Genomic DNA, 21,817 nt, shown 5'->3' with positions numbered 1-21,817 from the left:
AACATGGATATCTCTAGAGACTAGAGCTCCCTATGTTCTTACTAAAGCTTGATCACTGCTTGGTGTAGTTACAGCTTTAAGAATGATTTGCTAGGCCTTTAGTAGTATCACTATAAAGCAACAAAGGTGAGCTGCCTTCCTCCTATTTATTTGCAGAATTTTATTGCTTAAAGAGACTAAGGCTTAGTTAAGTACGTACTATAGAGTAATGGAGCCTACAACTCAGGTTACTGCTGTAAGCATATAATTTGAGTGATTATCTTCTTCTAAGTGATCTAATCAAACTTGTGTGGTCTTTTTTTGTCCCTTCCAATTGTCACAACCAGAACAAAAAATGTTTTAATTTTTCTCCCATAGGAAATAGAAACCTCAAAGCTCTGTAGACTAATTGGAAAACAAGACCATCTAAATGACTTGAGGAATTACTTGAAGGCCACACAGCAATAATTACAGTGAATATTGTTTAAACGCAGACAAGGGCTAAGATTTCCTTAGCAGTAATAATGACATACACTGAATTTAAAGTCTATTTTAATATAGAAAGATCTAACACATGAAAATGAAAATGTATCACCTATTCCTTAACTGTGTAAATATTAAAATTCTTTGAAACTGGAATCTGCAGGCACAGGTATTTTGTAATCATTACATCTTAAGAGGAAGCTTTTGGTCTTAATACATGTGAAATGATTATAGGTGAATAGGCAACGAAGTCCCTACCACCCCCAAAGGACTGATGTGGCTGTCAACTCAGATAACAGATCCAAAAACGACTCTGATTTTGGAGGACATCTGTTGGGAGTTCATTCAGTACAAGAAAACAAGTACCTTTCAAATCTAACCTGCAAGCATATCCTTTAGACAGCAACCTGTTTGAGGGTCCTTCAGTAGCACATTCACAATATCAAGAAATTTATGTTCGTATGCCAACTTGTAATATAGGTAGATATCTTCACAATAGGAGAGCAACTTCTTCAGGTTTTCTGCGCCAGCAGGCTGATGTTTATATCTAGACAAAGAAACAGAAGAGAAGGTGGTATTAAGATACTATATCTTATTATTATAAGTGAGGACTTTTAGCCTGATACCTCTATCTGTATGGGAAAGGATACTGTAGGCTGGCAAGTTATTCAAACAAGTATTAGGGGTATGTGATAAGTTGCTTCATTAAAGGAAAGTGTCGATGCTTACCTTAATTACAATAAATTTAGTATACCAAAAGGCCCTTCTGGGTTAGGCTTGCCATTTTGGCACCTCAGGCAATCCCACTTTAAGTATGAAGCCATCACAAGCAAACTGTTCTCAATCTAAAAGATCATTTTCTTCTGGAGCTTTGTGGTTTAGAAGGGGATTTGAATTCAGAACCTCTACCACATAAGCCACACTACCAGCCCTTTCTTAGAAGCTTCAGGTTTTCAAATAGTGTCTTCTTGCCTGGGGCCCACCTTGGACTGTGATCCTTCCAACTTATTCCTCACGTGGGCCAGAGTTACTTCTAAGGGATGTGGGCTCACTAACTCTGCCTCAGCTGTCCTGGAACCACAATCCTTTGGATTACACACATGTGCCACTACACAGGTTTGCTTTTTGCTGCTTTAGTTTTTAAAAAGAAAGGATGCTTTTACTGTGTAGCCTAAGCTGGCCTCAAACTCGAGTCTTCAGAAGATTGACATCACTGCCATTTTAAGTGGAAAGGTATGTGGTGTACCTAGCCATAAACTCTCAAAGCAGGGGCCAGAAAATCTCCTTGTAGTTGACCCTTCGTGCCCAGGCTGTCTCTCAAATTCCTGTGACCTCAAATAATATTTCTTGCCATAGCCCTGTGCCACAATGTCTGGTTTACGGTCAACGCTTAATACTTACTTTTTGGAAATCTCTTCAAATATACTGGGTCTTAATGATTTTTGCTGCTTAAATTCCTCCAAGTAACTGAAGTCTCCTTTAAGAATTACTTGTTGGTGTAGAATTTCAGCCCAGTCAGGAACAAAGTCATAGGCCTCAGCCACTATAGATGCCTTAAAAGGGAGAAAAATGAAGAAAGCCATTAGAATCCATGTGATAGAGAAAGAAAAAAGTAACAGTGAAAGGGCTGATTCCTTGTATCCCTCTTAGATAAAGGACAACCAATCTCTGGACAGCCTTGAATCCTAGTGTCAACGTGGCTGTCTCAATGTTGGGTCTAAAGTTGTTGGAGGGTGATAACTGAGGAAGGATGTTATATTCTGAACCTTAACTAAGGGCCCAAGCATGCCTGTCTCTGGTAGCCTATAACACAGGGAGACAGCAACGTTTATTACCTAACTCCTGCCCCAAAATATGCTGAGTATAGAAGTGACAGATCAGGCTGGGGTGTGGCGTGTGGCTCACTGGTAGAACAGTCCTATCATTCACAAGGAAATGGGTTTGATTCCATAGCTGAGGAGAACTGGTCTGCTAGGGCCTGTCCCTAGCCCTCTGAGAGTTGAGGCAAATCACTCTGGGGCCTAAGAGTGGGATAATGGGGAAGGACGTGGCAGTGCAGGGCTGGCCATGGTTTTCTGGGATACCTGGTAGAAGCGAGGGAGAGCCATGATACAGTCCATCAGCTTCTGGTGGCTTAAGTTGATGATCCTTGTGTTCTGGCCAGTGTTCAGAAAGTGGACCTGTAGTGTTATCAACTTCGTGAGCCGGTGACAGTGCAGGGCCTGTCGCACACAGGAGTCCTAAAGGATTGGAATGGAGAGAGAGTTTTCAACGATACTCACTTTTTTGCCCTTGTGTGGCTCATGTCACCTTCCCTCTTTACTTGGAGGAGCCCAAGACCAGTCTGGAATAACTGCACTTACCTTGGCGTAACTCTCTGCTGCATCCAGCATCAGAGTCAGCGCCTTCAGCAGCAGTTGCTTCAACTGGGGTGTGTCCTGGAGGCTGTCTTCTGCAGGGGGAATGAAGGACATTTGCTCACTCCTCAGGTAAGCTCTTCCCACCCAGACATAGCTAGTGCTGAGCTAGAAAGAGGGAGGCAGGTGTGTCCCACGCTGATAAAAGCTTTAATACATTGTGGAGTAGGATTTGAAGCCTCTCCTTTACGTTTTGAACTAGACTTACATGACATTGGTATGCACAGTGAGTAGTTCCTAGTGAATGCCACAGGTACTAAGATACGGACCCCACCAAGGAACCTTAGTCCCACCCTGAGACCTCGGAGGCTTGTGTGGCCAGCAGTATCTCTCTGGAAGTGCTGCCGTGACCTTACCCCAGGGCTGAGACTCAATCAATTTCAGCTGGATGAGGGCAGCTGCCTCGTGATTCTCCCCTATCTCTCGGCACATACTGAAGCACAGGGCAATCATGTTGTGTTTCTCGCTGTCCCCAGGGTGGCAGCGTTTGATGTAGTCCAGCAGCGCTGTCTTCAGTGTACCATTCTGCCCAGGGGGGGAAAAACACCGAAATCTCAACCAGAGACTGCAAGGAAGGACTGGCCAAATCCCTTGGCCTAAAAGTATCCCAAGAAAAGATGGTCAAAAGCAAGTTTATGCTGTCTTGAGTAGAAGGAAACAGTGTAAACCAATCCTTTCAGAAGGGAGAAGCCTTAAAGATACACAACGTACATCCAACAATTCATTTCTAGGACTTTATCCTAAAGAAATAATGCTAAGGTGAATGACAAAGATATTAGCAATTAGAAATAATCCAGATGTCCAAATAAGGGCTACGAGTATTTTATAGCCATTAAAACAGATAAAAAGGACTGTGGTGATGGGAAACTGTCATGGTCCACTTAGGGAGGCAATTTCATATTTTCATAGCATGGTATACATTTTGTTAAAATGTACATTCACATTTTTGGGTACTTGTACAAAGAAAGGGCCTCTACCTTATTGTTTCCAGTGGCTGTCTCCAGATGGTGGGTAGACACTGAGGACCTTCTGTATTGTTTTCAAAATGTCTTATGTCAAATATGCATTACTTTTGTAATCAGAAAAAAAATTAAATATTTAAGTCAAAAACAAAACTGCCTCAAAAGCAATTTAAGAAACCCTCTCTCAGGACCTATGTCTGAAATTTGCTCCTGTCAGCGTGGCCAGTCTACCCTTAAATGGGCCCAACATTAAAGAGATTCCTTTTTGCTTTGTCTTTTAATCTTGCTTGGCTGGGCCCCTGTTCCAGAAGCCAAAAGAGTTAAAAGCTCTGGTTTTTGACTCTTCAGTGGTGAAATGAATAGCGGCAGCAGAACTGAGTGTCGGAGTTTGGAGACGGTGTGGGCGGCGCCCCTGATGTGGCTCAGGAGGTCTGGTCAGCATAAACGGCTCCTCGGCTTTTCTGGTCCTGGCCTGTACATTCACTTTCCAATTTGACTCCCATGACATACTTTTTCATAGGCCCCTGAAAATTCTTTCAGCATTGACCCATCTATTGCCCCTGTTAGAACAGGCACATTAAGATAGTAAAGGCAGGTGAGAGAAGCTGAGGACAAACTGTTCCTATCTGACAGTGTACGTCCCGGGAAGGTCCCCGAGTCCTTCCCTAAGCAAGCTGTGGCTCACTCAAGGTCATAATACAGTCATTTCTTCACACCTACCGGATCCAACTTCTTCCTCATTAGCACTTCGAAGTAGTGTTTTTTATGCAGCAAATCAAATATGTATGTCATCTCATTGTATCGTCCAATGCCGGTGAGGAGACGCACCTGTGGAGAGGCCGCATGCATCAGAATCATCTGGAGTTCACCAAGCCAGACAGAACATGGCCCCCATCAGTTTGGCTGCTTTCCGATGCACAGCCCTATCTGACTCCCATGCACCAGGAAGGGGCCTCTGTGGAGGGTTTGGAAATGCTAGTCAGGAATGCCACTGGCCGTTCCCATCTCTGTGTGACTAAGTGTCTTCTGGGCAGCTCTTCTTGACTCTCCATTTTGATGGGCTCTGGTTTGCTCAATGGCCAGAATGGAGGGACGCAGACAGACTTGAGTAGGAAATTCATAGATCAGAGGATGGCCTGTACTACTGTAGCTGTCTTGGTCTCTGGAAGAGCAAAATCCCTTAAGGACAGTATGGCGGCTCTGGGACATGGTAAAGACTTTCTGTTCCTTTGGGATAACATCTGATTCTAACAAAACTGGAGTGGAGGAAGACTGAGCTGCCAAGCCACCTACTCAGTAGGTGTGATCCTAGTGGGCAGAACTTGAGCCAGCTCCCAGCTCCTCAAGAAGGCTGCTTGGGGTGGAGGGCTACTCACCACCAGTCCATACTCTTCGTTGGGGGCCAAGTGGTTATCTGTGAGCATCCGGGCAGCCTGCAGGACTCTCATGATGCCCTCCATGTGGCAAGTCAGAGTGAAGCACTGATGGGCCAGGATCAGGAGCTCTGTGGCTGAGTGGGTAGGACACTAGTAAAATGGGGTTGCACCTGCTGACCACCTGGGATGACCCTCGGCCTGGCCAAGGGGACAAAGGAGCCCATCTGTAGAGTGCTCGCCCAGTCCTGAGGGCCTCGCCAACGGGTTTACAATAAGAAAAAGGAGAGACAATCGAATTACAACAGCTGGCTACAAGTGGCTGAGATCTGAGGATCATAGTTCAAAGCCAAGCCAGGTAGTTAAGGCCATGAGATTCCTATCTCCAATTAGCCAGAAAACAATGGAGTTGTGGCTCAAAGTGGTAGAGTGCTAGCCTTGAGCACAAAAGCTCAAGGACATATGCTCTATGATATACTAAATGATATATTAAACTATATAGTATACAGTGCCTGTTTGAACAAGAAAACACCCTAAATCATGTATAGAAAAAGAGAATAGGCCTGGGCTGGGGATATAGCCTAGTGGCAAGAGTGCCTGCCTCGGATACACGAGGCCCTAGGTTCGATTCCCCAGCACCACATATACAGAAAACGGCCAGAAGCGGCGCTGTGGCTCAAGTGGCAGAGTGCTAGCCTTGAGCGGGAAGAAGCCAGGGACAGTGCTCAGGCCCTGAGTCCAAGGCCCAGGACTGGCCAAAAAAAAAAAAAAAAAAAAGAGAATAGGCCTTCAAAATCAAGGACTGCCTTAAAATACCACCTCCACCACTCAACTAATTTTTTTCTTGTCTCCTTTTTTGTAGCATGGGGAATGAACCCAGGGGCCATGTACATGTTAGACAAGTAACTCAGCAGCCAAGAGTCAGCCTAGCCCTTGGCTTTTGAGGTTGGAGTCCATGTAGTTCAAGCTGGCCTCAAACTCATGATACTTCTACCTTCACCTGCCAAGTACTGGGATTTCAGGCTTTTACCACTATGTACAGCTCACCTCCAAACTTCCATTTTCTCGCTTCTAAAATGAGTACCAAATTTTTAGGTTATGAATTTCTTCTACAACTTATAATTCAAACTTGAGCACGAACTATACAGATGGGGCGGGGGGGGGGGGAGGGGGGGAGACAAATCTGGCTCCAGTTTAGGCCCAAAACATGTAAAGAGAAAGGCTGAGGACTTACTGCACGACAGCTCCCCCTGGGGAACACAGGAAATCTTATCCAACAACTTCATGCCTACCAAAGTGCGGTCCTGACACAGAGCAGTCAGCTGAAGAAAGGTCTGACTTTCTTCTGTGGGGTTGAACATTTGCTTATGTCCTACAGGAGAAAGATGAGAGAGGCATCAAGAAGTAATCTCATCATTAAGCAAAAAAACTTGCCCTTCAGGAGGCCAAGATCTGAGGATCACAGTTTGAAGCCAACCAGGGCAGGAAAGTCCAGGAGACTTATCTCCAATTGGTCACCAGAAAACTAGAGTGGAACTGTAGCTCAAAGTGGTAGAGTGCTAGCCATGAGTGAAAAAAAGCTCAGTGACGGCCCAGACCAAAAGTTCAAGCCCCATGACAAACTTGTCCTGTTGGTTGTTTTGGCTTGAGCTCTTTCTTACTTGGCTTTTTTTTCCCTCAAGGCTGATGCTTTACCACTTGAACTACAGCTCTTTCAGCTTCTGCTAGTTAATTGGAGGTGTGGAGTCTTGGACTCTTCTACCCATGATGGCTCTGACCATGACTTCAGAGCTCAGCCTCCTGAATAACTAGGCATGAGCCACCAGCAACCCCAGCCAACTTTGTCTTGCTCAGAGAGGCAAAACTAAGCATTGTCGTAAAACAGTAAAAAGCAATAAAATTAATGCAATGTGTTGTTGAAATGTACTCTGGAACCTTGCAAGGGCAACATGCAGACTGTATATGAGTCTAACCAAATTCTTAATTCTGGGGAACCTCAAAATAATGTGTGAGCAGCTGGGGAAGTCTGGAAGGCAGCATACCTGTTCCCTCTGATGAGGCCAGCAGCTCCCACGTCACCTCTTGAGCCACAATTTCAGCCACGGTGTCTGGCTTAAGGCCCTGGGTGCTAATGAAGGCATGGGCTCGTTTGCACCTATCAGGCTTCCTTGAGGCCAAGATTGCCCGAAGTGTAGCCTCGCCATCTTGGGCAGCTACATCTGCATAGGAACAGTCCAATTCCTGAGAGGAAGGTTAAACGGTGATTTTTAGATGTTTTTAGAAGCCAGGTAAAAGTAAAAGCTCTCTCTGAAGTGTGAACTGGATAGGCACCATTATTTCCTGAGCTTAACAATCCCATACTCTGAGTAAGAAACTTAGAAGTGAATGGAAAACACTACTATCATTTTAGCCAAAACTAGATCCAAGCAGAAGAAAAGTATGTCATGAAAGCATCAGGTGACAACCTCATGTAGAACACCAGTCATTTTTCAAACATTAGGAAATTTGAGAAAGCAGGATAAAGGCAAGATCTCCTTCCTTTTCCCACAACAGCAGCTAATCCCTCAATTTCCAAAGAAATCTTTGAGTCTTCTCTAAGGAAAAAGGCTGTAATACTTGACCTTGGCTTTCTCTCAAGTTCTTCCTTCTTGTCTGTTTTTCTTCCTCAATCAGTATAGAGCTATGAACAGTTCCTGGCTGTTCTGGCTCCTGTTCATTGCTTTGCATCATGGGACTTGAACTCAGGGCCTGGGTGCTGTCCCTGAGCTCTTCAGCTCAAGGCACCACCACTTGAGCCACAGTACCACTTCTGGTTTTCTGGTGATTAATTGGACATGAGAGTCTCTCAGACTTTCCTGCCTGAGCTGGCTTTGAATTGCAATCTTAAGATCTCAGCTTCTTGAGTAGCTAGGATTACAGGCGTAAGCCACGGCACCTGTCTTTCTACTCATCGCAGACCATATGGAATGCTGCTGCAAACACAAGCAAAACTTGAGATCTGTCTGGGACAGTTCCTGTCATTATACATGAAGAGTCAAAAACCCATGGAAGTTGACATGTCTTGCCCTAGCTTTCTAGGGTGAGCTTCCAGAATAAAGACTCGGCTGGCCTGACACTTGGCCTGCTGCCCTCCCAATAGTCCCAACCAAGGACTGAAGGGGCCAACATCTCAGAGTTCTACAATAAGACCTTCATTACTACCTGCAGGGCTGCCAAGGTTTACCTCCAAATAACTGCTTTGCTCTCAGCAGGGTTCCTGTGGGCCTGGCACCTCTGCCATGGCACATACCTTAGCAAGTTCGTATAGACAGAGAACCTGCCGGCAGTAGTTCTTTCCATTGAGACATTTGCTGGTCAGAGTTTCCAGAGTTGTCACCACCTCATCACTGGGGGGGGCCATCACGAATGACTGGCTACCCAAGCTGGAAGCTGGAAGCAAGCACAAGTCAGGTGTAAGGGAAGTGTGGGAGGACGGTAAGATCGGGCTCAGCTCCTGGGGCTTTCGTGATCTGCTTGCACGCTCCCTGCGCTCCCATCTCTCCTCAGTCTGGGACCACTTCTGACAGGACTCCCTCGTTTTTTCGGTACTAATCCTGGAGCTTGAACCCAGCACCTGGTCACTCTACCCGAGCATTTTTGTTCAAAGTTAATGACACTACCGCTTGAGCCACAGCTCTACTTTTTACTGGTTAATTGGAGATTAGAGTATCATGGATTTTCCTGCCTAAACTGGCTTCAAAACAATCCTCATCTCAGCATTCTAAGGATTTCAGGTGTGCCATTAGAGCCCCGGGAGATTGTTTTTTTACCTTATACCTTTACGTAGTGTGTTGAACTAATAAGCATGTTAAATGTCTGCATTTAAAACCTGAATATAAATAAAAATGTATTTTGAAAACAGTGCAACTCAAGCCATGTTATTCCTATTCAGCCTTCAGGATAGGATCCATTCTAGATAAAATGGAAGAGACTCACTTCACTTCTACCTCCCACTGAAAACAGAAGACCTCCCCACGCCTGCAGTGGCTGCATGAGCCGTCTGCTAAGCTCGAGCCTGAGGACAGTGCTGCCCGGAAGCTAGCTGCGAGCGCCGCGGAGGAAGGAGGCGGCGGGGTGCGAAGCGCGCACTCAGGAGCTTCTAAATCCTCAGTTGCGCAATGAAAACAAAAGAGGAAGAGGGCAGTGGAATGGAAGAGAGGCCAATTATCCAGTCTGAGCAAAAAAGAATGAAAACAGGAGCAGACCAAGCTCTGAGACAAAGGTCTAAATTTCTAATATTACAATTCCCAAAGGGAAAGGGAAAGGATGTGGAGTTTAAGTAAATACTTCCGTTTGGCATGTTGGGTGCAAGCCTACAATTTCATCACTTCAGAGGCTGAGAGAAGGATCGTAGTTTGTACATAGTGAGAACCTTTTTTAAAATGGTGTTTTTCAAAAATGTATGGCTGAGGAAGGGCTGGAGGAATGGCTCACCAATAAAGTTCTTGCCTAGCAAGCATGAGGCTATGAGTTCAAGCCCTAGTACTGAAAAAGAATTAAAGGGGGGAGGAGCTGAGAATGTCTGAAGTTAGTGACATATGTAAACTATATATATTAAAGCAGCCCAGTGAATCTCAAAATCTGTCCTTAGGTAAGACAGTTCTAAAAGAATGTCTAAAGACAAAGGAAGAGCCGGAAAGAAACCTGAAGGAATGGAGAAAGAACAGGAAACTTAAGTATCTGGTAAATGTAATAGATTATGTTCTTGAGTTTTTAAAACGACATTTTTCTGTTAAAACCCAGTATTCTAGCACAATTTGACAGGATTTTCAAGGTATGAGGTGTTATAGAAGACAGGATGTTCAGGGAGGACAGGAAAATGTAGTAGTAAGATTCACACAGCTGAGATTTGAGGATCGCAGTTCAAAACCAGCCAGGGCACCAAAGTCTATGAGACTCTATCTCCAAGAAACTACTCAGAAAAAGCCAGAAGTGGCACTGTGGCTCAAGTGGTAGAGCGCGAGCATGGAGCACCAAGAGGTTCAGGGACAGCACCTAGTCCAAGTTTAAGCCTCAAAACCAGCAAAAGAAAAGGAAAAAAAAAAATAGAACTCATAATGAACTAAGATGGGAGACAAAACTGGTTCAAATTCAAAGGCAAGGAAGAAAAGGATTCATCAAAACTACAAGCCCAAAGGCAGGGAAGAAAAAACTCCAATAACCCTATAATTATAAAAGGAATTAGGGCTGGGGATATGGCCTAGTGGCAAGAGTGCTTGCCTCGTATACATGAAGCCCTGGGTTCAATTCCCCAGCACCACATATATAGAAAAGGCCAGAAGTGGCGCTGTGGTTCAAGTGGCAGAGTGCTAGCCTTGAGCAAAAAGAAGCCAGGGACAGCGCCCAGGCGCTGAGTCCAAGGCCCAGGACTGGCACACACACAAAAATACATTGGTATAGAATAAATTTCAGGGCTGGGAATATGGCCTAGTGGCAAGAGTGCTTGCCTCGCATACATGAAGCCCTGGGTTCGATTCCCCAGCACCACATATATAGAAGATGGCCAGAAGTGGCGCTGTGGCTCAAGTGGCACAGTGCTAGCCTTGAGCAAAAAGAAGCCAGGGACAGTGCTCAGGCCCTGAGTCCAAGCCCAGGACTGGCAAAAAAAAAAAGAAATTTCAGTGGACTAGTTACAAGTAAGATAACTGATAAAGAGTATTTTTTTTGTCTTCAACTTAACTATATTCTAATTACGTGGGCTATAATTACCTAGAAAAGGCTGTTTCCCCCTTAACTTAGTGTAACTGTTAGGCCACAGGGGCCTTCTCTTGCAGCAGAGACATCTGGCAGTCGGGCGAGTATGACGGTCACTTACTGCTGGGGACTTTCTTTAGAGGAACGCCAGGTTCCTCCTGCTCCTCAGGCAGCTCGGCACTTCGCAGGAGAGTGCGGATCTCGGGGTGCAGGTCATCCACGCTGGCCTCCCCCGAGGCCAGAGCTCGGCAGTGCAACACCAAGGCCACATCTGGGCTGTAGAAACGAAAATACCGGCATACTCGGCTTGCTTCATGAACACGGCCATCATCCAATAGTTGCCCAATCAAAAAGTTGAGTGACTCCTGGTCCTTCCAGTCTAGTCTATTTTCACAAGTCTCTTTGGATGGAAGGCCACTAAGCTCTAGGTATTTTGATGTGTTCAGAGCAGCCAACTTGGAGAAGGAAAATTCACTGGCTAAGCTGTCAAAAGAAAGTTCACCACTTGTTGAGATCTGTCGAGAAAACCTAGGCTCTGTTTCCTCCCGGTTCCCTGTGAGGGTGTGCTGGCTGATGCGGCAAATCCACATCTGCTTCTCCAGCTCCTCCAGCTGGTGCAGCGGGACCGGGTCCTCCCGGGCGAGCCAGTGCCCCGCCAGCGCGAGCAGCAGGTGGCGCTCCTGAGCGCCACCTCCGGCAGGGGGCTCACCGGCCACCAGGGCCTGGCTGGAGAAGAAGGAAGAGGCTGCTCTGTTTGAAATGGAATTCTTCTTAAAATTCTCATGGCATTTTTTCCAGAAGTCAATTCTTGCTTGTTTCAGGGACCACTGTGCAATGTGTTTTAGGGTCTGCATTTCCTTTATTGTCTGTGAAATTGAACAAAGCAAATCTTAGGCTTTCCTAGATAAGTATCACACACGTTAATGCTCTGTATACTTGTACAGTTAAAACCAAATCAAATCAGGAGACAGTGGTGCTTGGCTACATATGAACTGAACACGAGTTCTCAATTTACACAGCTAACTGAGGTACAAGGGGAAGCCACCTTGTTTATATTTAATTCGATTCAAAGGAACTGGTTGAGCACATCTAACCTTTAAAGCACACAGTCTTCAATAACAGACATCTGAGCTCATCCATTTCTGAAAGCAATGCATGTGTCAAAGGTAAAAGGCCTCATTTCCTATCAATTGTATCACATTTGCTTCTCATACCTGTAATCCTAGCTCCTTGGGAGGCTAAAAACAGAAGGATCATAGTTTGTGGTCAGGACCCCTTCTGACACCACAGCTAGACACAGTGGAGCACATCTGCTAACCCAAGCTATTTGCAAGGCTAAGATTGGGAGGATCACAGCACCAGGCCAAGTTGAACAGAAAGGTCTGTATGGTTATGATACCAGCAAAAGGCTCAGATGCATGCCTAGGCAGAAAAGAGAACTTACCCTAAACAAACCAGTGAAAAACAGGCCAAAGGTATGGCTTAGGGATCTCCTGCCAGCCTACCAAGTGTCAGACCCCGAGTTCAAACCCTAACACTGCCAACAAAACAAGTAAAAACTAAGACTTTAAACAGTTTAAAAGAGTAATGATACCTCTTCAATAACCAAGCTGTCCACAGGTAACTCAGCTAATTCGGCTACTCTCTTGGCCAAAGCAAACTGCCCATCAGTCTGCAGTCTTTCCAAAATGGATTTACATTCATGCTGGAAATTCTCAATGCTGTAGTTGGTGATAATTACAGGATTAATAGCTATAGATGTACCCTTCAAAATTTGGCTAAGAATATATAGCTTCTTCACATCTGGACCTATGCCAAAGAAGAAAAGATACAAATCATTAAATACTGCTGATATTTTCAAAATGGCAAAGTACTAGGGGGAAATATATGTTTCCCATACTAGTATGAGTAAAGGAAAGCAAAAACTTCAGTTTAGTTGGCAGAAGCCCTAAGTCGTTCTTCATATACCAAAGATGCCCAAAAATGGCCGTGTAGGCCGGGCACTAGATGACACCTGTCATCCTAGCTACTCAGGAGGCTGAGTTCTGAGGATCTCAGTTCAAAGCCAGCCCAGGCAGGAAAGTGCATGAGACTCATCTCTAATAAACTACTTTTAAAAAGCTGGAAGTGGCACTGTGGCTCAAGTGGTAGAGCACTAGCCTTGAACACAAAGAGGCTCAAGGACAGCACTCAAGCCCCAGGATAAGAAAAAAAAAAAAAAGACATAAAAAACCAGCCATTCAGGGGCTGGGAATATGGCTTAGTGGTAAGAGTGCTTGCCTCCTATACATGAGGCCCCGGGTTTGATTCCTCAGCACCACATATGCAGAAAATGGCCAGAAGTGGTGCTGTGGCTCAAGTGGCAGAGTGCTACCTTGAGCAAAAAGAAGCCAGGGACAGGGCTGGGGATATGGCCTAGTGGCAAGAGTGCCTGCCTCATATACGTGAGGCCCCGGGTTTGATTCCTCAGCACCACATATACAGAAAATGGCCAGAAGGGGCGCTGTGGCTCAAGTGGCAGAGTGCTAGCCTTGAGCAAAAAGAAGCCAGGGACAGTGCTCAGGCCGAGTCCAAGCCCAGGACTGGCAAAAAAAAAAAAAAAAAAGCCAGGGACAGTGCTCAGGCCCTGAGTTCACGGCCTAGGACTGGCCAAAAAACAACAACAAAAAAAAACAGCCATTCAAAGTCCTTAGTAGTAAAGGTGTATTGAACTTGCCTACCCTACTCTACTCTAACCTATGATTAGTGTAGGAACACAAGCTACACATTTGAATGGTGGCCTTTTGAATGGTGGCCTTTCATAGCAATATATAGTAAGCTTGAGAAGCTTTTAGTCATTCACCCGTCCATCCTCCTCTAATTTTTGCTCTCACCTTGACAAAATTTGTGTAGTCACTGTTCATTCAATGTCGTCCTTGTGGATCAAGACACAAAAATGTGTATGACAGCTGAAACTAACTAGCCACTATAACAGTCAGAGCAGAGCATCATTTGCTCCTGCTGGCTGCTGGCTGCCTAACATGAGGAGACCCAGCCAAGCTCTTCTTGATGTCTCTGGACACTACTCTAGTAATATAAAAAATTCTCAACTGGGCCAGCTGTGGTGGTGAATACCTATATTCACAGCTACTGAGGAAGCATTGGTGTGATTATCATGAGTTCAAGGCCCATCCAAGCCAATTCAAGCCAAGTTACAAAGACCCTATCTCACAAACAAAATCAAAAGGGCTGGAGTCATAGAGCACTTGCCTAGCATGTGGTAGAGTATTTTCTTAGCATGTTTGGGGCCCTGGGCTCAATCTCCAGTAATAGTGGGGGGGGGGGGAATTCTAGCTAGGCACTGGTGGTTCACGCCTGTCATCTTAGCTACTCAGGAAGCTGAGGTCTGAGATCACAGTTCAAAGCCAACTGGGGCAGGAAAGTCCATGAGATTCTTCTCTCCAATAACCAACAAAAAGGTGGAAGTGGAGCTGTGGCTTAAGTGGTAGAGCACTAGCCTTGGGAAAAAGCTCAGGGCCTGAGTTCAGGCCCTGGGACGGAAACAAACAAAAATCCCAGGGCTTGAGTTCAAGCCTCAGTAGCAGTGCATGCACACACACACACATGCACACACGCACGCACGCACACACACGAATTCTCATCAGGGTGTCTGGGTGTGGTGGCACAGGCCTATAACCTCAGCACTTGAGAGGCTAAAAAAAGATCGTAAGTTTGAGGTTAGTAGTGACTTTTTTGGCCAGCTTGGGCTATAAAGTGAGTTCGAAAAAAAAAAATTTACATGAATAAAAGCACTATAGTAATGGTCAATGTAGTTAAACCTTATGACTCTTGTAAATGCTACACTTTAGAAACATTATTTTCTCTCCAGATTTAGGGCTAAATTGGCCTTCAGCCCAGCATTCTGTCAGTCTTGTGCAAATCTGAGCCACCAACTCAACATCTGTTAAGTTTAACAATCTAGTATAAAGGGATAATATTCCCTATCAACAAAAACTTGAAACTATTTAAGTAAATAGATAAGAGAATAAGGCAATATTAGCTTGATTTAGTCAGCAACAAACTTGAGACTGCCATTGTCTGAAAGAATCTGAAAAAAGTGCAATTTGTCTCTGAAACCACCAAAACATATTATGCAGTTCCGAAACAAGACTATGAGCCTGAGCAGTGATGACATGTTAAGATTGCTTACCAAAGAGAATGACAGTCATACGGTAATCCTCGTGGCTTGCCGGGGGAAGTGTGGCTAAGTGACAACGGCTTAGAACAAGATGGACTGTACTATTAATGTTAGATGCCATGCTGCTGTGTTCTAAGTGTGTGCCTGTTTGTTGCTTCTGTTGGTACAAGAGTTTACACTCGGGGCCTCATGCCTGCTAGGCAGGCATTCTACCGAATGACCCATGCCTTTTTGTCTTGGGTATTTTTGTGATCGTGTTTCTTTTTTTGCTGGGGCCAGTCTAGACCACATTCCTATTTATGCTTCCTGCCAAAGCAAGGATGAGAGGTGCATACCACTGTACCCACATTTTTATTGGTTGAAATGGAATCTTGGGAACCTTTTGCTCAGGTGAGCCTAGAACCCATGTCCTCCAAAGCTGAGCCTCCCAAACAGCCAAGATTACATGTGTGCATGGCTCCGTTTTGAATACATTTTAACACAAACTTTAAGTTACAAATAACCTATTCATGCTCAGTGAGGAATGTAAATATAATGTAACCTATCTTCCCCATTTTAACATACCAACTGCCCTGCTAAGATACTTCTAAGCTTTTAGCAGCAACTTGAGGGTGAAGATTGTTTCCCTGTCTTACCATCACTGAAGAGATGTTCTGCTCCGACATAGAGCTGTAAAAGCTTCCCCAGCTCATACTGCGTCTGGCACTGCTGCGGCATAAGCTTGAAGAGGAAGCACACCTGATCCTTCAGCCATGTGACAGGTGTGACGGGGAGGGCAGCGGCAGCGGCAAGCTGGGAAGACAACAGGGCTTAGGGAACGTGGTACATAGCGACAAGGAGTCACAACTTCCACATCTGGGAAAAAGAAAGCCAAGCGGGCCTGAGATATGACCTCCTACTGGAAATGTTCAGTTCCTGCACAGGACCTGCCAGAAACATGGCACTTTCTGTGATTCCCCAAGCCCAGACATAGTCAGATAACTGATCCAGCATTTCCAAGTCTATGTTTTACATCTTCATTTAATGTAAAAGACCAATGTGCAGAGAGCAAAGGCCTGCAGATCTTCTCCTTGCTGATCTATGTGTGAGTAGAAAAGGCATATGTACCCTTGTCTTGTTTTTCAGAGCATTTTGGGGATCTAGAAGGCAAAAATTCCCCAAACCCCAAGCAGGACAAAGGTGTCTCCTCTTTCCTCCCTTAAAACTTCATTTTTCTTAAGGTTGATAAGCTCAGCATGATAAACAGGCCTAAGGAAAGTATCTCAAGGTTAAAGCCTAAAACTAACTACATAACTCAGCACTGTTTTGCTTTTCACTACAGTAGTTTGAACTCAGAGCCTTGGGCTTGCTAGACAAGCATTTGACGACCAGAACCACTCCTCCCATCATCTGAACACAGACTTGCCAGAAGTACTGAGAGAAAAAAAGAATTCGTCGGGGCTGGGAATATGGCCTAGTGGCAAGAGTGCTTGTCTCCTATACATGAAGCCCTGGGTTCAATTCCCCAGCACCACATATATAGAAAACGGCCAGAAGTGGCGCTGTGGCTCAAGTGGCAGAGTGCTAGCCTTGAGCAAAAAGAAGCCAGGGACAGTGCTCAGGCCCTGAGTCCAAGGCCCAGGACTGGCAAAAAAAAAAAAAAAGAATTTGTGGGGCTGGGAATATGGCCTAGTGGCAAGAGTGCTTGCCTCCTATACATGAAGCCCTGGGTTCGATTCCCCAGCACCCCATATATAGAAAACGGCCAGAAGTGGCGCTGTGGCTCAAGTGGTAGAGTGCTAGCCTTGAGCAAAAAGAAGCCAGGGACAGTGCTCAGGCCCTGAGTCCAAGGCCAGGACTGGCAAAAAAAAAAAAAACAAACAACGAATTCTCAGGGACTAAAGCGGTATGGAACACGCGTCATGTAACACTGCTGTTACATACACCCCCTCTTCTCTTCTGCTGCCCACAGCCCAGACAGTGGTATCCGACCCCAGAAGTATATTTCTCATAAGGTCTCTGTCCGTGGAAACTGATGAGCTATTGTAAGCAAGGCCACTGTACTTCTACCCTGGCTTCTCTATCTCGGGAATGGCTTAAGTGAGTTTGAACAGAAACACTAGTCCCCTGCTTGCTCAAGACAACAAGCCATGCCAGTCCGTTTCAGATCAATAAGAAAGAACACTTTAACTCCAACTTACAGTTGCAAGACTCTTCTGGAACTCTAGAAGTTTAATTTGGGCATCCTTGTAGTTCTTAAAAAACATACACAGCTCATACATCTCCAGCATCAGTAGTAATGGGGAATCCTTTGAGGAAAAGTTTAAAATTAGAAAATTCTGAAGTTGATATTTTCTCAAATGAAAAATATTATTACTAGCTTTTTAGTAGAATTAAATGATACATGTTAAGACAAAGGAACTTAAATTTATATTTGAAAAGAAAAAAAACAGTATTCAAGTCAAGTACAAGTTCCCACAAAAAATCCATTTTCTTCTATGATGAACTGCACTGGGCAGGACCTGCCCCGCGGTGGGGGGGGGGGGGGGGCAGGGTGCTGCACACACTCCTGGAGAATGGCCTCTGGTAACCCCACCCCTGTACCCCTGCCTGTGGCCTCAACCCACCGTCCCATGGCATTTTGTGGGAGCTGCTGGGACAAAGGTCAGGTTTAAATTTTAAATTGTGAAAAAAAGAATAAATAAATAAATTTAAAATTATGAATCTGAACTGTAAGTACGCCACCATCAGTTTATCAATCTGTTAGAGGACGATAACCACTTCATAACAGCCTCACATATTTCTGTACAGAACTGTTGAGAATTTGCTAAAATCATGTATGGAAACACATTAGTAAATGAGTGGTAGGGCTAGGGGCATAAGGCCCTGGGCTGGATACCCAGCACAGCAAGATGCATACATAAAACCAACAAATACGTGGTGGTTCTATCACCATTATCATCAGTAGGCTTAAAAAAAAAAAATCCAGGTATAGTGAGGCACCAGTGGCTCACGCCTGTACTTCTAGCTTCTCAGGAGACTTAGATCTAAGGATTGTGGTTCGAAGCCATCCCAGGCAAGAAAGTCTGAGACTCTTACCTCCAATTAAACAGCAGGAAAACAACACAAAAGCCAGAAGTGGAACTGTGACTCAAATGGTAGAAGATTTGCATTGAGCACAAAAGCTCAGGGACAGCTCCCAAGCCTCAAGACGGGCACCATTAACAACAACAGCAAAAATCCAAGTAGAAGAATAAGAAAAAGCCAACAGGGCTAAAGGAGGAAAGGCTGTGGCTACCTTAAGGAAAAGCTGGAAACCTCGGATAAGAGTTCTGCTCTTCTGCCTTGCCAGTAACACTCTCCAAACAATGGCGAGGTCCTCAAGGTCCCACGTCCGGTTCTCCACTGAGCCCTGAATGTGCCCCATGGTCTCGGCTGCAACGCTGTTCTCCACAGAAGTAATGATCCAGACACAGAGACAGGAAACAGCGCTGGCATCCTGTCATTCCACAAGAAATTTCCAAAATAAAATAACTTCCTAACATGCTATTTCTTCTTTAAGTCACCGTACTTGGTTAAAATGGCTTAAAAGGCTTCCAAAATGATAAAACTTTAATGGACACCAAGGCCTATTAGTAAGACTGCCCTCCAGTAGTCTGCTGATTGAGAGAGTGTGTGGAATGGCCCCTTTTCTGCTAAAGGTGCTAAGGGAGCAGTGGTGGACTGTCCACCAGCCAGGAACTACAGTCCAGATGATCTGAGCTTGATGAACAGAAAGGCACAAAGCTCAGAGCCCAAGCTGCAGACACAAGGCTTCAGTGGACTTGGAGACATGCCCTGCGCTGTCACCACCACCTGCTTTTGCCGTTGCTCTCTGGGGCCTTCATTCAAGCTTTTCATGAGCCTCACCTGGAGACATGAGGCCAGAACACTGAGAACAGGAGCCTGCCGCTTCACCGCCTCAGCCAGGAGCCAGCGCCCGGCGTCCGGCTCCTCTGAGCACCGCAGAAGTATCGCGAAGAAGTCAGTCACGTCCTCTTTGTTCTTCTGGAGTTCCCGAGGGGGCTTGGAGACTGGACTGCTGTCCACTCTAGAGCCAGACGCTGATGGCAGCTTCTCAAAGGCCAGCCGTAAGTGGTCGTGAAGGACAGGGCTGAAGTACTGAAGAAGCGATTCCACCTAGAATGCATGCTACATCATTAAAATCCTACTCCCCATTTCAGCTGAAACCAAGTATGTTATAGAAAAATCAAAAGCAAAATTATTCTTCCTTATTCAAAACTATGGCCCGTGGAGACCTAGGCTGATGGTGGTCAAACTTGCAACCCTCCTACCTCGGCTTCTTGAATGCTTGGATTATAGACACCAGCCACCCTACCAGACTTTTCTTTTTATTTTGGTGTGCTGGTCCTGGGGCTTGAAGTCAGGACTTGGGTGCTATCTCTAAGCTTTTTTACTCAAGGGTAGCATTCCACCACATGAACAACAGCACCACTTCCAGTTTTTTGGTTGTTAATTGGAGAGACAAGTCTCCCTAGCTTTCCTGCCTGGGCTGTGAACTGTAAGTCTCCTATCTCCGCCTTCCAAGTAGCTAAGAGGACAGCCATGAGCCACCAGCACTAAGCTGTTAACTCCTTTTTAACGTATATATGCTACTACTGATGCCTGAACTCGGGGCCTCTCTTGCTCATCACCATGGCTGGTACTCTAGCCAGTAACCATGCCTGCAGTTCACTTTCCACTGGCTAACTAGAAATAAGTCTCTCAAATTTGTCTGCCCAAGGCTGGCTCCAAACTTAGATTCTCCAGTCTCAACCTCCTGAGTAGTTAGTATTAAGTGTGAGCCTAAAGTGCCCAACTCGGTTTGTTTCTTTTAAGTAAATGTGCATATTGAGTGTGGAACCACAGAAATGCAAGCTCAGCCATAGCCTTATATGACTACAACTCAACAGAAATCAGTGTCAATTCAAACAAGAGCTGTGTCTACATAACAGAACAGTATTTCTGAGTAGTAGTCCATCTTCCTCTTGAGTAGTTGCCACACAATAATGGTTTACCTCCTCCGGGTGGTAGTTATATTGTTGGCTGTGAACAATGAACAGTAGCCAATCATTTTCTTTGGCACATTCTATAAGGTAAGCTGTGCTCAGTTTCAGGTCGTGGAGCCTGCAGAACTGTACCACTAGTGCCCACTGGCTGCTAGACTCACTGGATAACCTACAATTGGAATTAAAGATAGGGTGACAGAGATAAAGATCTATTAAAATATGGCTCTAACTTGAAACTGGAAAATTAACAAATACTACTCACAATGTACTCTCTAAAAGCCTTTCAACAAGGGGCTGGATGGGGCAAGGTTTTCAGGACTTATTCAGTATGTGAGATTCAAACCCCAGTGACACACACACACACGTGGTATTGGTCCTGGGGCCTGAACTCACAGCCTGGGCACTGTCCCTAAGCTTTTCTGGTCAAAGGTAAAATCACTCTGAGCCACAGCTCCACTTCTAGCATTTTTTTTGTCATTACTTGGAGATCAGATTTTCAGACTTCTCTTCAGGCTGCCTATGAATGCTATCCTTGGATCTCAGCCTGAGTAGCTAGAATTACAGACTCACACGTTTTTTTTAATTAAAAAGCCTTTTAACAAATACCAAAAATTTATTAGGCTGTTTTGGAAAAAATAAACTCTTGCTTTTAAAACAGAATAGCCTCCTTGGCTCACTGACACAGTTCACGTATTCCCTAAATCATAACAAGTGGGAATGTGGCCTAGTGGTAGACTGCTTGCCTCGCATACATGAAGCCCTGGGTTCGATTCCTCAGCACCACATAAACAGAAGCTAGAAGTGGCGTTGTGGCTCAAGTGGTAGAGTGCTAGCCTTGAGCAAAAAGAAGCCAGGGACAGTGCTCAGGCCCTGAGTTCAAGGTTTAGGATTGGCAAAAAAACAAGTACATATTCTAGCTGTGTCCTCCTGAGAAGGAATGAAAAAATAGTCAACTTGTGTGACGCTTCATTCAATTCCACGACTCACTTTATAGAGTACCTGCCCCAGCAGGGACCTAGGCCTCCTCCTGGGAGGACACATGTCCTGCTACAGTGATAGGAGCGTGCTCCCAGGGCAGAGCAGACAGAAGGCATGGATGTGCTTTTGAAGACAGGTATTATCAGCTGACAAGGAAAAGGACAGTACTTAAAATCAAATTTTCTGAGGGTTGTTCTACATTTTCTGCAACATGTTACACTTGAAATACTTTTCCCACCTGCAGTATTGGCAGAGATGGCAAAGTTCCTGACCATCTCTAAACAGGGAATCACGACTGGCAAGATGCAACTAAATATTCTCCATTTTTTCAGTGTGTGCTAAATAACAGAGGAGTAAGATCAGATGTACAGGTTCTTGGCAAAGATTACCAGAAGTATTAGCAGACTAGGCCAAGGGAGGTTGGCTCAATAGGCTTATTACTCAGTAAGATGTTGGGACTGCACTCACAAACCTCTTTATTTCCTGTTGCTGAATACTATTCCAAGTACTTTCTTCTAAGAGAACAAGCAATTCTTCTGTGGTTGCCTTTTCACCATCTGCCAGTTTAGATAATTTTTCAGCTTTAAGAAACAGAAATAAAAAAAAATAACATGAGTGGGGCACAGTGGTGCACTCATGTAGTCTAGGCTACTCAGAAAGCTCAGACAGTGAAATATCTGAGCTAGAC

The 21,817-nt window shown here is 45.0% G+C and overlaps 1 protein-coding gene across 2 annotated transcripts in view; it reads right to left on the bottom strand.

Moving 5' to 3' along the window:
• Nucleotides 1–514: 514 nt before the first annotated feature.
• Spg11 (SPG11 vesicle trafficking associated, spatacsin) overlaps nt 515–21,817 on the bottom strand; it is a 55,455-nt gene continuing 34,152 nt past the window's right edge. The window contains exons 23-40 of one of the 2 annotated variants that reach the window (XM_048332286.1): nt 21,602–21,710; nt 20,161–20,320; nt 19,013–19,282; nt 18,402–18,602; nt 17,305–17,412; nt 15,760–15,916; nt 12,542–12,756; nt 11,069–11,813; nt 8,504–8,643; nt 7,257–7,455; nt 6,449–6,586; nt 5,218–5,351; nt 4,562–4,669; nt 3,236–3,404; nt 2,826–2,914; nt 2,547–2,702; nt 1,864–2,015; nt 515–1,009 (exon numbers count right to left, since the gene is read on the bottom strand). In XM_048332286.1, coding sequence (XP_048188243.1) covers nt 838–1,009; nt 1,864–2,015; nt 2,547–2,702; nt 2,826–2,914; nt 3,236–3,404; nt 4,562–4,669; nt 5,218–5,351; nt 6,449–6,586; nt 7,257–7,455; nt 8,504–8,643; nt 11,069–11,813; nt 12,542–12,756; nt 15,760–15,916; nt 17,305–17,412; nt 18,402–18,602; nt 19,013–19,282; nt 20,161–20,320; nt 21,602–21,710 — 3,422 coding nt within the window. In that variant the 3' untranslated portion in view covers nt 515–837. Of the gene's footprint in view, nt 1,010–1,863; nt 2,016–2,546; nt 2,703–2,825; nt 2,915–3,235; nt 3,405–4,561; nt 4,670–5,217; nt 5,352–6,448; nt 6,587–7,256; nt 7,456–8,503; nt 8,644–11,068; nt 11,814–12,541; nt 12,757–15,759; nt 15,917–17,304; nt 17,413–18,401; nt 18,603–19,012; nt 19,283–20,160; nt 20,321–21,601; nt 21,711–21,817 lie in introns of those variants that run through there. The other variant, XR_007208783.1, reaches the window with a different exon arrangement.

Source organism: Perognathus longimembris, chromosome 23 (genome assembly GCF_023159225.1).
Source record: "Perognathus longimembris pacificus isolate PPM17 chromosome 23, ASM2315922v1, whole genome shotgun sequence".
NCBI classification, from domain to species: domain Eukaryota; kingdom Metazoa; phylum Chordata; class Mammalia; order Rodentia; family Heteromyidae; genus Perognathus; species Perognathus longimembris.
Note: the sequence above shows the minus strand (reverse complement) of the source record. Positions and strands in the feature narration are given on the sequence as shown.